We start from the raw sequence: 13,051 nt of genomic DNA, 5'->3' as shown, positions 1-13,051 counted from the left end.
GTCCGTAGGGTGCATGTTAAATACGTTTTTAAACACTGACCTTCTTGTTGTCATGTTCAGTCATTGCGTAAAAGGCTGCGTGAACAATGTGCGGCTCAGTGCTTTTTACAAGTACTTTTCAAAAAAGTGTGCACTTCGAAGAGGACCCGAGGACGAGAGTTGGAACTGAGCCCCAACTGTTGCAGCGGGAACAGGGCGATATTTGAAGCGGTCAAACTCCGAAAACCTCTCTGAATAATAATATCCTGCCTTTTTAAACTTAGTTGAGACACATTTGTCGGTGTTACCGCGCTTCTATTTTATGACAAACCGTTGAAATCCTGGAAAAGTGCTGTGCTAGGGGTCGAAATTAGTTTAACAACGGACATACTGCCACAATACAGTGGCTCAGAGTTTAAACTCGGGTCTTTTCTCAAGAAACAGACATTTTTAAAAGATTAAGCTATATATATAGTATAGTGTAGACAGTTTAACATCTGTTCAGGCTTAAAATGGGGAGTTTACCACAGGAGGTGATGAGATGGGCGACTGAAGAGCTGGAGTTTCCTCCTCACAGACTCCCACACATCAGCTACATTAAAACGTGAGTAACTAACTGTATTAAAGTCCTAAATCAAGATAATTATCAAATAATCTTTTCTGTGTTCGTTTTAAAGCGCCACGTTTACTGATATATGTGTTTGGGAAATTTAAAAAGACTTGATAAACTGTCATTCAGTAGCCCTTGAGCCACTTTCAGAAAAACTCCTTAAAACTAAAAACAGCCTGAACATTCTTCTCCTATTGTGCCTTTCACAGTCTACTGGCTGTTTACACACTCCTGAGTCTTTTAAATGCACACATTTCCTGTTAATAACATCAAATCTGTTCAGAGTCAGGTCATTCTCATGAGATTTCTCCTTCTTTAGACTGTGTGTTGGTTCTGGAGCTTCTATCTGGAAATATGTCGTACAGCATATTCACCACGAGAGGTAAGTGCAGCATTTACACCTTCTGACCACTTAAATGACATGTTTGATCTATATATGAAATGATTTTTTTTTTGTCTACGTACACTGCTATAGTCTTATGACAAGTCTCAGCTTTTAATTTTCAATCAGTAAACACACTCCGGTCGTATAGAGAAATAGAGAGACACACACCACACACCAAGTGCAGGCTCAGTGATGTCAGTCACTGTATGAGAGAGAGACAGGGAGATGACAGAGAGATGACTGTGTGGTCGGGGAGAGAGCGGCGAGGCTGAGGCACGCTGTCCTCCATCGTGACAAATATAATATTCCTAAGACGTCTGTTGAACTTTAAAGGGCCTGATGTATTTCTTTCTCTGCAGGAATGTGAGAATGATGCGAGGGAATATCCAGTGGTATCCTTCTAAGTTTCTGAGTTGTGTTTAAAGGTGTAATACTGATGTTGGTAAATTCTGTGGAACTGGAAATCATCTGCTTTCTGATGTCAAGTGATTTAAGTATATACACCCTCAAAAAACGTGTTGTTTTCCTCAATGTTTTCATTCCTAAGGTACAAAATATTACAGGACAAAGAGGTAAGAGGGAAAAAGAGGTTTGATCACTTTGAAAAGTACATTTTTAGGCCCATATTTATTATGAATCTCAGAGTTAAATACCTGAACACATTTCTAACACTGAAAATATTAAAAACATCTAGACCTAGCGCTGGTCGATATGAGCGTGAATCAATATCACGATTAATTGTACATTTTACCACGATTACGATTTAATGAACAAATATTTTGTTTTTATGTTTTTGACCCCTCATAGTTCAGTGATGAGGCTTGTTCCTCTCTTGTTTTCTGTGCACTGTTTATATTCAGTGTGTGATTGTGCTTTGTTCGGTGTCGCCTTAACAATAGTCAAAACACAACACGTCCAAACCACAGACGCTGTGTTTGTCTTTGATACGAGCTGCTTGAGTTGCTCGGTCGGCCTCGGCGTTTAGGTTCTCCTCCATGTGGCAGATAGGGGGTAGAGTCATGTGACTACAGCTTGGTAGCATGGTTTTAAAGGGACAGTGCATAAACACACAGTGGGGACATTACAGAATAAAAATAATAGTTATATCAACTACAAGTTCTGAATGTCGATTTTTAGATTAATTGCCCAGTCGTAATTTTTATTATTATTTTTTTTAATTGGCCAACCTCAGAAACGAATCTTCTGACAAACCTGAAGGCACTCTTACCCTGATGAATCAAACTGATCTGGCCCATGGGCTTGTAACAGATTCAGTGTCACGTTGCCCACTGCTTCTGCCTGAGTCCTGGCTCAGATTTCTGATTGAACCGAATCCCGGAGGATGAACGTTGTTGTGTGTTGCTGTTTTGCGCAGCTGAAGCAGGTGGAAGGACGGAATAAAGACGCCCAGAGTGTGGAACTGCAGAGAGAGATAGAGGAACTGCAGACAGAGCTCACTCAGTTAGATCAGAAGATCAGCACCGTGGAGGAACACCTCTCAAACAATGGTGAAGATTAAACACCCTTTTTTAATTCCCTCTCTCTGTCTCTCTCTTCCTCTTTCTCTTTTCCAGGGCTGGGAGATGGCTTCACAATATTTTGGGTTTAAAACATGGCAGGAGTGGGGGGAAATAAACTTATCATAGTGTTGCAGCTCTGGGGCTTAAGAGTAAGTTAAATACACATGGGCCTAAATATTAATACAGCATGTGGCCAAAAGTTTATGGACAGCACTTCCAAAATATGGTTTGTTCTCCTCTGTTGCATCAACAGCCTCTAAGGATTTTACACTAAATATCAGAACATTCCTGCAAAGATTTGAAGGCATTCCGCCTCGAGAGCATGTAGTTGACCTTCAGCTCATGTCGAACAGCTAATTTGTACTACTTGGATAACAAAATTCATTGTTTTCTAAGTCTCACTCTTTCTATTTTTATGTTTTCTCGCTCTTTCATCCTGCCTTTTCTTCCTTTTTCTGTTTCTCGCTCTCTTTGTTCAATTATTTATTTAAGTAGTTTATATATTCTCTGGTCTCCGGGTGCTCCGGTTTCCTCCCACAGTCCAAAAACACACGTTGGTAGGTGGATTGGCGACTCAAATGTGTGTGTGTTGCCCTGTGAAGGACTGGTGCCCCCTCCAGGGTGTATTCCTGCCTTGTGCCCAATGATTCCAGGTAGGCTCTGGACCCACCGCGACCCTGAAATGTATAAGGGTTACAGACAATGAATGAATGAATATATTCTGTGGTGGACCAGCCATCTTTCCAGGGTGAGTTCCTTATTTGCGTCCAATGATTTGGGGATAGACTCTGGATCCAGCCTCACCCTGAAAACGATGAAGAGGCTACAGGAGATGAATGAATGAACCTATATATTATACTCTTGGATATCTCTCTGTTTTTGTGCACTGAGTAGAGAAGAACATGGGGGAGCACTGGGAGCTTTATGAGGAGAGCAGACTGAGGGAGCTTATGTTGGAGTCTTTCAGACAGCGCTGTACGGACGAGCGAAACTCTCTCACTGACGACATACAGAGGATCAGCAGCCAGCGGCAAGACCTCGAACAGCTCTCCAAGTAATATCCAAAATGCTTATGTATTTTCTGTGCTTTTTACTGGCTCTAAACATTAAGTAACAGTGATGCACATTTTTAAATGCACAGGTCATTGAGAAGTTGTCTTATTTTTGCAGGAAAGCAGAGGTGAAGCTGGTGTTTGGATCGTCTGACAGCGGAAACACTGCATCAGCTGCAGAGCCTCTGGTTTTAGTAAGATCTGCTCTCTCAAAGCCAGTTTGACGTATGAGTTTTTGCAGCTATATAAAGACATGCAAATGTGTTGAACAACAAAAGGAAGCCTCTAGTGACCAATTAGTGAGTGGTTTCATTTGTATAATCCATCATTCTGGTTAGCCAAACATCCCAGGAGTTCAGACATTAGCTAAATGGCAAAGTGGTTAGAGTCAGTTTCCTGGACTCCCGTTCAGTCCTGTTGTAGGTTTAATCTCTGAGCAGCCTGCATCCCACGGTTGGGAAAGTAAACAGCGTTTCATTTGAAAAAAAAAGTAGTTCCTGTAGTTGATGGTTATATTCTGAATTTTTTTTCGCTCCTCAGCGGGATGTTCGTGAGCTCTGCAGTGAGAGAATTCTCTTCTTCAAGACTCTCCAAGATAACATGCTGAAAGTCACCTCTTCAGAGTAAGAACTGTTGTGTTCAGACCAATCAGGAGTGTGTGAGTGTGTATACCTGTTAATAATCTGGTTTAATTCTATGCAGATTTACTCCTAACCAGAGAAGTGCAGCGTATCAGCACTGGCTCAGTGGAGTTGAGGTGGGTTATGGTGGGTCTGTACGTTGTTGGACAGTGTTAAAATGTGACCAGTGCGTGTGATACATTTTTTTTTTTTTTTTTTTTTTTTTTTTTTTTTTTTTAAGATATATCACATAAGAAATTACTTCTTACTTTTTGTTGGACAGCGTTAAATAAAATGTAAAGCATTCTTTGTTCATACTTGTAAACTCAATATCAAATAAATACGTGTCTTATCAGTGTTTGTGATCAAATAAGTGCTGATTGCTGTTTTATTATATAATTGTAATATTGGTTACTGTATTTGGCTGTAACACATTATGGACAACATGCACCTCACGTTCTGGTTTAAACCAAACAAATTTTTGGTTTGTAGTTTAAGAGACAAGATGTCTGACCTGCTTTGATCAGAATACCACAAGGATCAAAAAGCACAGCATTTTTCTTACCCAATCTTAACAGCCTTGTTCAGAACAGCCCAATTTAGCCACATTTGAGAATGAGCCTTGGTTTCTTTCAGGTGTGATGCGCCCAGGAGTGAGGCACAAATAGCAGATTACATTTTGTTCTCTTTCTTTTTCGTTTTTGTTTTTGTCCAATTTTAATAATTAGATTTGTTTTTCAATGTGGATTGTTTGTTTTGCTCCATTTAACCTCATTCTTTTACACTCTCAGAGAGGCAGGTCCATCACTGATTGTAATGACTCAGAGAAAGCCATGCTTAGTCCTCTTTAAAATGAGAAGAAGCTGATGTATCGTTCATGAATCTGCATCAAAGTTTATTCTTCATTATTTTAGTTTTCATCTTCAGAATTTCAACACAGTGAAGTCTTTTTATACCAAACGGCCCACTGAGCGTCTCAGAATCATGTCTCTAATAAGATATTTTGTATTCATAGCCCCTGTGCTGTCTGTATTGTGATTCTCCGGGATTCATTCTCGACAGGTTTTGTGTCCGTAACTTTAAACAGTGAAGACTTTTACATTCATAGGGGAGTGAAATCTAAAATCTAGTTGTTCTCTTGTAGGATGTGCTTCGTTCCCACCCTCCAAATCAGGTGCTCTTAGCTCTGCAGACCCTGGCCTCCCAGCAGCAGGCGGCTCTGGAGGAGAAGACGTCAGATCTGAACGTGGACCATGATGTTTCTGCTCTTGGGTAAATCAGTTTGAGGGATATTAGCTTGGCTGGTTATATTTATGTGGTACAGCACTCTAGCTTAAGATCTGAACTTTATGTAGTCTTGGATATTAGCATCAGAAAGGTGTCATTTGACATTTTATAAACAGGTTTAAAAACGTGTGGTTTAACAGATACATACAGAGTGAAGCTTGATGTGTTAGAAGCACCAATAAAGGTGTCATTAAAGGTATGACACTGAAATTGAGCCTTGAATGTGGCTAATTGTCTGACGTTTCTAGATTTCGTTACGAGGGTAATCACCTGCTCGACGTGTCGATGGAGGAGGAGGAGGACCTGCCGCCGGTCAGCAGTCTCTTACAGGTGAACAGAACTGAGGTTACAGTGGAGACCTGTTGGTCACGTTCACTGCTGTCTACTGGAATAGATCGTTACTAATCTTACAGACGGCGACACAGTAGCACAGCAGGTGGCGTTACTGCCACGCAGCTCCAGCTCCAGGGTCCCGAGTTAATCCTCACCTCGGGTCATTGTCTGTGTACTCCCTGTGTCTGTATGGGTTTCCTCTTGGCATTTGAATTCTTCTCACAGTCCGAACACATGTTGCTAGGTGGATTGGCTGTGATTTTCTCAGAAATGTGCCTGAGTGAATAGTTAACTGTGTGATGCCCTGTAATGGCCTGGTAGACCCCGGGGAGGCTCAGAGCCCACCATGGCCCTGATTTGGATGAAGCATGTGTCTGTGTCCTTATCATTGCCCATTTCGCAATATATATACACATGAATAGTTGAAAATCAAAAATATATTATGATTCACAACTTATCAAGTATAAATATATGTGGCTTAAAGCACATTTGCAATCCTGGAATTATTATTGTGTGTGTGTGTGTGTAGTCTGCCTGGGAGGATGTGGAGCAGTGCTATATGCAGTTGGCTGAGGCGCGGAGGAGAACTCAGAGGTTACAGACTGATCTCTCTGATCTCATGAAGCAGCTAAAAATTCTCAACCAGGACGATAGCCCTGACCCCATCGCCAGGTCGGTTCGCTCTCTTCACCCAGGAAATAAGGGTTTAACGTAGGGCAAAACGTATTTTTATTGTTTGTAAAGTCAAGTCTAAAAGACTAAATGAATTCTGGACTTGTGTGTTTGTGGTTTTTGCTGCAAATAAATGGATTCTGTCAGATTTGTAAAAACAGCTGTAGATGTGTGTGTGACAGTTGCTCTTTTCTTGTTCCACCATGTGTTTCAGGAGTGTGTTTGAGCTGGAGATGCAGATGGTGCGGCAGGCAGCAGTGAGAGACGCTGTGAGGGAACAGTGTTCTCGGCTGCAGCTGCAGAGCAGAGAGAAACGCGAAGCTCTCAGAGGCCTCCAGACTCAGTGGCAAAGCATCGTGGACTTCAGACAGCTGGTGGTATGTTGTAGTGATCATCTACGCCCCTAACTTAGGGCTGAAAATGATCTGATTTAAGCCCTAGTTTCAGGTGGAGAGGGGGTTAATTCGGGTGTATCTTTCTACATCTGAATAAATTAAACTCCTCAGTAATTTCCGTATGTAAATGTTTAAAATGTTTTTTTTCTGCTTTGCAGGATATTAGACAGGAACAGATAAGGAGTCTAATCAAAGGAAACTCCACTTTAAAAACTGAACTCACCCGCGTTCACTCTGAGGTAAGAACTCTCACTTTATTGTTACTGAAAGAAACAGGAAGGCTGATTACAAATTGTTCCCTCTTAAGAGATAATTTGTGCAAATGAACATCCTTCTCTTCAGTGTTTCCCATTTGATGTGAGCTAGAACGGTGATTGCAGAGATTTATTATAGCTTTAATTGCAGTGTCTGATTATATAGCTATTGTAGCTTTGGCCGAAATCCAATAGAAATATTCAAAAACTTGTATTAAAGCCACAAAGTGTTTGATTTCCTGATGTGAAACAGACCGTTTTGGTGAAGATTAAAGGCACTGTGTACAATTCCAGCTCAACTTTTTTTGAATGTTCATAAAGAATGCGTTTTAATAATTTGGTGAATCTCCTATAGAAACTCCTAGAAGCCCCTATAACTAATATATAACTGTTTTATATTTTGAATTTTCCTCAGTTAAGGCAGTTTGTGCGAGAGAAGCTCAGCCCTCAGTTTGAAGGAGTGGTCCAAGCTGCTGGTGAGCTTCGTAACTCCATTTCCCAGGAGGTGAAGCAGTTTAATTCAGTGTCTCTCACTGCTCTGGATCGCAGAGTCATAGATGGGTAAATACCACTCGGCCCGGCCTCAGTACATCAATGTAGTTAAATACACCCTTATTTAAGGTTTACATTGGTTTAAATGTTTATTCTCTGTGACAGAGAGAGTTTTGTCTGTTGTTGTTTTACCTTCTTTTTGACGTCTTTTTTTTTCTTGTTTGTTGTAGTGAGAGAATACAAGTGGAGCAGCTCTCTCTATATCGCACTAACTCTCCAGCTCTCCAGAGAGTACGCCGCAGCCTCTCCACACCGATGTACATGGTGAGACGCAAACACGCGCTGATATAAAAAATCTGGAGTAGGTCATTCATTTTAATAGCATTTTTGTTCCAGTTTGTAAATGATTCTTTTGCATCCTGAAAGCAGTCAACAAATCGAATCATAAAAGATAGGCACTTATCTACTGAACTGTATTGGATGGTCTACTTGAATGCCATCTTCTTCATGACCTGTACACACTTGTGCATGTGTTCTGCAGTCTGCACATGTACTCACTTCCATCTTAAGGCTCTGTACACACATTTCTGAGCTAGAAAGCACTGATCACTACTCACACTGCAGATCAAAACAAAGCATTGGTCTCTTCTCTCCAGCAATCAACATCTCTCTCTTCCTGCCTCTGTCTCTGTGTGTGGGTGTGATCAGGTCATTTTCTCTGTGTTGATGACATGAGGATTTATATATTTCATTATCACGGCATAATGGCAACTAACCAGTGCCGGATGCACACAACTTCAGTGTTAACAACATTAACTTCAACACAATACTTTCAAGGTTTTGATGATGAAGTAAATCCTTATTTCGATAAAATGTGGTAGAAAATACACAAAAATAAATGTTGTGCTCTGTAATTTATTTTATTCCACGTCTAACGGCTGATTATTCAGTAATTACACAGAGAACAATGCCGACTGATTGTGCTTCAGCAGAAATAATGAAGAATAGGAGCCTGGATGCAGCCGTGATTCAGTTAATGTAAAGGTAGTAATTAAAGCTGAAAGGTCTGTTCTCTGTGCTGCAGGCTCCAGAGGAACTGTGTTCTCAGACGGTGGCTCGGAAGCTGGAACTGCGCTTCCTTCAACGACTTCTCCAGCTCCATTCAGACACACTCTCTCACGCGCACAGACGGACGTCCCGGCTTCCTGCCCCCAGCCAGCAGGGTAAAACAAACAAGCAAACGCTCTGGCTTTTCGATACAACCTTGAATATACAGTATTTGTCCAAATATATGTAGACACCCCTTATATATCAGTGAATTAAGCTCCTATAAAATTCTCCACTTGTATACACACGTTGTAAACAGCATGGACAAATATAGCGAGGTGCTCTGGAGCAGCTGTACTTGAGCCTAAGCCTAGGTATAAACGCCCATCACTGGGCTGTGGAGCAGAAGAACTGTTCTCTGCAGAAATAGAGCTCCATCTAATACCTGAGTTGGAGTGGTGTTTCTGATCCAAAGCTAATTGATCAACATCAGCACCTGACCTCACTGTTGTCCTCACAGAGTGTCTTCAGTCGTACTGCCCTGTTTATAGTTAGACTCCAGTGTGTACAGACACAGAGACAGCAGATAGAAAGTGTGTTCAAAAAAGGTGACCGTGCTTCTTTAAATAAACTCCAAGGTTTTGAATCACACTTGTTTGAATGCAGTCTGAATCAAAGCCAGACTCCCCTGCTGCTTTTTCTAAATCCCCTGCCTTTGATCCGCTCTGAGTCAAAGCCAGAAGCCTCCTGCTGTATAATCGATTTTTTTCCCCCATGAACGGCCAGTTTAATATCAGCGTGTTATTTCTCGTGTGTGTATGTGTGTGTGCGTTTGTGTGACAGCTCTACTGCAGCGTGTGAAAGAGGAGGATATGGAGGTGTTGCAGTGTTTGTTGCCTCGTGTGCAGGAGCTCATGCAGCGCTGCTCTAAAGGCCTTCTCTACGGGAAAAAAGTCCAAACCGCCATCACACACTGGTGAGGACATTTATTAACCTACCATTTCTCTTTTATTGGTGCTTAGTCCCTTTTGAATTTACAGAAACAAGGTTAAATTGTGATTTCATTTGTTGTCCCCCTTGAGATGCTCAGGATTGTTTGGTTTTTTTTTTTTTTTTTGGATAAGAATTGAAACAGTGAGACTGTGTTCTCTGGGGAGAGAGGGAGAGAGAGAGAGAGCTCCATCCAGTGCGTTTTTGGGAGTTGCAGGGGTGTTTTGTGTTCCAGCAAAATTCCACAACGTAGGATTTCTCAGCTTAACCAGACAACTTCAGCCCGAAATCAACCCTGTCCAGCAGGAACAGAGCTGAGAGACCCTCCTCGACTTTGGGCTTACGCTTGCTGGCTAACTGAGAAACCCTGCTTTGTGGAATACCCCCTGGATTTCTCAGGTAAACCAGGTAACATAAGCCCAGATGTCCCCTGGCCTTTTAACTCATTAGAGCAGGCCAGTGTGGGTGGCTTCTGCTTGGTTGAACCTGCACAGTGCAGGTTCCCCTTACTTTGGGCTTACGTTATCTGGCTAAATTGAGAAATCCTGCTCTATGCACTATTGGGGCTTTTCCACTGCATGGAATCTACACGACTCTTTAGCTTTTCCCCCAGCTAAATCTGGTACCTGGAACCGGGTAAGTTTTCAATCCCAGCTTGCTCCGGGTTCAAGCCGAGCTGAGTACGTACTAAATGGTGACGTGTAAACCCTGATTGGCCAGAGAGAGGTCTATCACCACGAAATGCAGAGCTCATTCAAATCCAGCTCAAACTCTCCGCTTATTAAATCTCTAAAGTTACTGCAACTTTCACGTTTATTTTTATCGGACTCACAGCGGCAGCTCGTAACTTTACCTCGAGGTGTTTAAGAGGTTTATATGCTCCTTGAGCCAATGGCCGAAGAAAACTTCCAGTGAAAGCTGAACATGCAACAAGTAAAACTGATCTGTGAGAACTGGGGGCGGAGCTGTGTTCAGTCCAACAACTAAAACAACACACAAATACACAGTGAGTGAACAGCGCCTAAATTTACCGCCGCCATGGTTGTGGTTTTCGAATCTTGTTAGAGACGGGGTTTTCAACGTCACCGCCTCTATTTTACGGCGGAGCCTGTGTGAAAGCGACAAGCTTTAAGTGATTTTAGTCGTGTAGAGCCGGACCCATGCTGTGGAAAAGCACCATATGTAACTTCTGGAGGAGGGTAGGAAACCACTCGCCCTCCCCTCTTGACTTCAGAACTGTAGGGGGAGCCCAGAAGCAAAAATGCCAAATCTTCTTTTAAGACTGATATATCGTCACTGTCCAAAGAAAAAACATGTATCTCCAAAATAGTAACTTCACAGGAGAAGGAATGTCAATTTTAATGTAAAAGTATTTCTATTGGTCCATTTCATTCTTTTTGACAGCTGCTGGGTTCAAATGATGTAAAGATGCATGGTTTTTCTTTGGACAGTGACAATATGTAAATGATCTTATCTCTGATCTGATTGGACGCCCTGTATTGTGCCGTGAAACGACTTCCTGAATGGGAATGTTGAATTTGTGAGATCATAAAACCAATTACTTCAAAATTGGTCATTTGTTCGGCTCGGTTTCAGTATACGAACCGTAGAGTGGACGTGTGGAAGCTTTACTAACGTAGTACTATAAACTTATTTTTCACAAGTGGAAAAATAAAATCACTTTTCCATGGTTATAGACCCTTTTAATGGAAGTGGTTTGCAAAGCCCCCCTGAAGCGTGTCAGCTCTGATGCTGGCTCATCAAGACTTCAGAACCAGTTTCATATCTCTGTCCCTTTGGAGGTTTAACAGAACACTGTAATGAGAGAGAGATGGGTGAGAGTCGATGATTTCTCCCCCTTTCATCTGTCCGCTTTTTTCTGAAGGGCTTTTTAAGCAGTTCGCTTTAACCTGTCACTTACCGTGAATGTGGAGAGATGCTGTCCAGGGAGAAGCACTGACTCTCATGCCCTGCTAATTTATAACGTCGCTATCCAATGAAAAACGTACTGAACGTCCTCGGTAGGGCTGTGCCACACCGAATCATTCGCAAAAATATCGTATAATTTTTAAAACGAAATGTATATCGTGATATTCAGACTTTTTTACGTTATGACATCATGCAGTTACGCGTACTACGGCCTACGCTCTTTACATGAGACATTTATCCACAGTGAAGTACGGTGGAAAGTGGCTCTGAGACGGAGGAATTGGCTCCAAAAAAGTGGCTTAGTTATAAAATAGCAGGTGATATGGTAGATAATGGTATTATGTTAGAAATAAAAGAAGCCTCTAATATTATAAATATATATTAAATATAATTCATATTAAAATAATATGGACTTTATTGTCTGTTTTTTCAGTGTTCTGTCGTATCGTTGAAATTCCTTGATATTTTAGTGCCACAATCGCTCGCCCCTAGTACTCAGTTTTGTCAACTTTGTGCATCCTTTGGACACAGCAGCTGTGCTTCATTTTGTGGTGAACTGACATTGCCTTCTGTTAAAAGTTGTTTTAAATTTCCTTCCTTCCTTCCTACGGTTAGGTCTTTCATTGGACAGTGACGATACATTTGTATCAGCTGCATGGAGATGTTTAATTTAATTGAACATTTTAGTTTATAGAGAAGAACCATTTCTGATCCAGATCATGTCTTTCCTTCGATCTTCAGGTAGATTTATGTCCGTTTCTATGATGTCTCGGTACTCAGTATTTTTATTTTTATTTTTAAACAATAAGGTGAAGTTTTATAAATTGGATGTGTGTTTTCTTTTCTAATGACATTGTCTTCTTTTACCCAAGAAAATTCCCCTGGGGCGACAATATTATATTAAAGTTAACTTTAACCTCCCTTCGTAAAGCATGCCATGGGGTGGTACTCTGGACCTCCCCCCGTACAGTAACCTATGGTGGAGCATCATCCACTACCTTTGACATGAACTGGATTCACAGCTTCATCAAATCCTCGTAGCAACGTTCCGATATCCAGAGTAAAGCCTTCAGAGAAGCTGTTACTGCTGTAAACGGGGACAAAGGTATCCACAAACCTTGTGCTGTCATTTTTATCTGTTCATGATTGGTCTGGGGCTGTGTGCAGGTGGGAGCAGCCGGCTCAGTTCGCTCTGCCGGAGATGCAGCGAGACGGACTCACTTTCAGGCAGTGGCTGAAGAGATGGAAACTGGCGACGAAAGCACTTTAAAGTTGTGGATCTTGTTTTAAAACTTTTCAGAACTGTCATTTTTTCTAATGTTTGATTGATTGTGCTCTGTGTCCGATTTGGAAACGTCTTCTACATTAAAAATTGTTTTAAACAGTTTATGAAACTGTTATCTTTTGATCAGCAGAAGAGTGGTGAACAGTCAAACACAACACGACAGAGGTGTTCGGTTTCAGGGCACTTTGTATTTCTCCATAC

At 41.5% G+C, this 13,051-nt stretch overlaps 1 protein-coding gene across 1 annotated transcript; it reads left to right on the top strand.

The window, feature by feature from the left end:
• The first annotated feature begins 63 nt into the window (after window positions 1-63).
• On the top strand, window positions 64-13,029 carry haus5 (HAUS augmin-like complex, subunit 5). Its single transcript, XM_066644127.1, has 19 exons — window positions 64-583; window positions 909-971; window positions 1,334-1,366; window positions 1,522-1,546; window positions 2,350-2,482; window positions 3,389-3,548; window positions 3,665-3,740; window positions 4,087-4,169; window positions 4,249-4,303; window positions 5,311-5,438; window positions 5,702-5,783; window positions 6,316-6,458; window positions 6,673-6,835; window positions 7,012-7,092; window positions 7,523-7,668; window positions 7,830-7,923; window positions 8,684-8,822; window positions 9,490-9,622; window positions 12,733-13,029. Exons 1-19 carry the CDS (start codon window positions 492-494, stop codon window positions 12,833-12,835), a joined length of 1,932 nt encoding a protein of 643 aa, XP_066500224.1. The 5' UTR covers window positions 64-491; the 3' UTR covers window positions 12,836-13,029.
• The last annotated feature ends 22 nt before the right edge of the window (window positions 13,030-13,051 follow it).

This window comes from Hoplias malabaricus, chromosome 14 (assembly GCF_029633855.1).
Source record: "Hoplias malabaricus isolate fHopMal1 chromosome 14, fHopMal1.hap1, whole genome shotgun sequence".
In the NCBI taxonomy this organism is placed as follows: Eukaryota; Metazoa; Chordata; class Actinopteri; order Characiformes; family Erythrinidae; genus Hoplias; species Hoplias malabaricus.
This window is presented reverse-complemented; position numbering and strand designations above follow the sequence as displayed.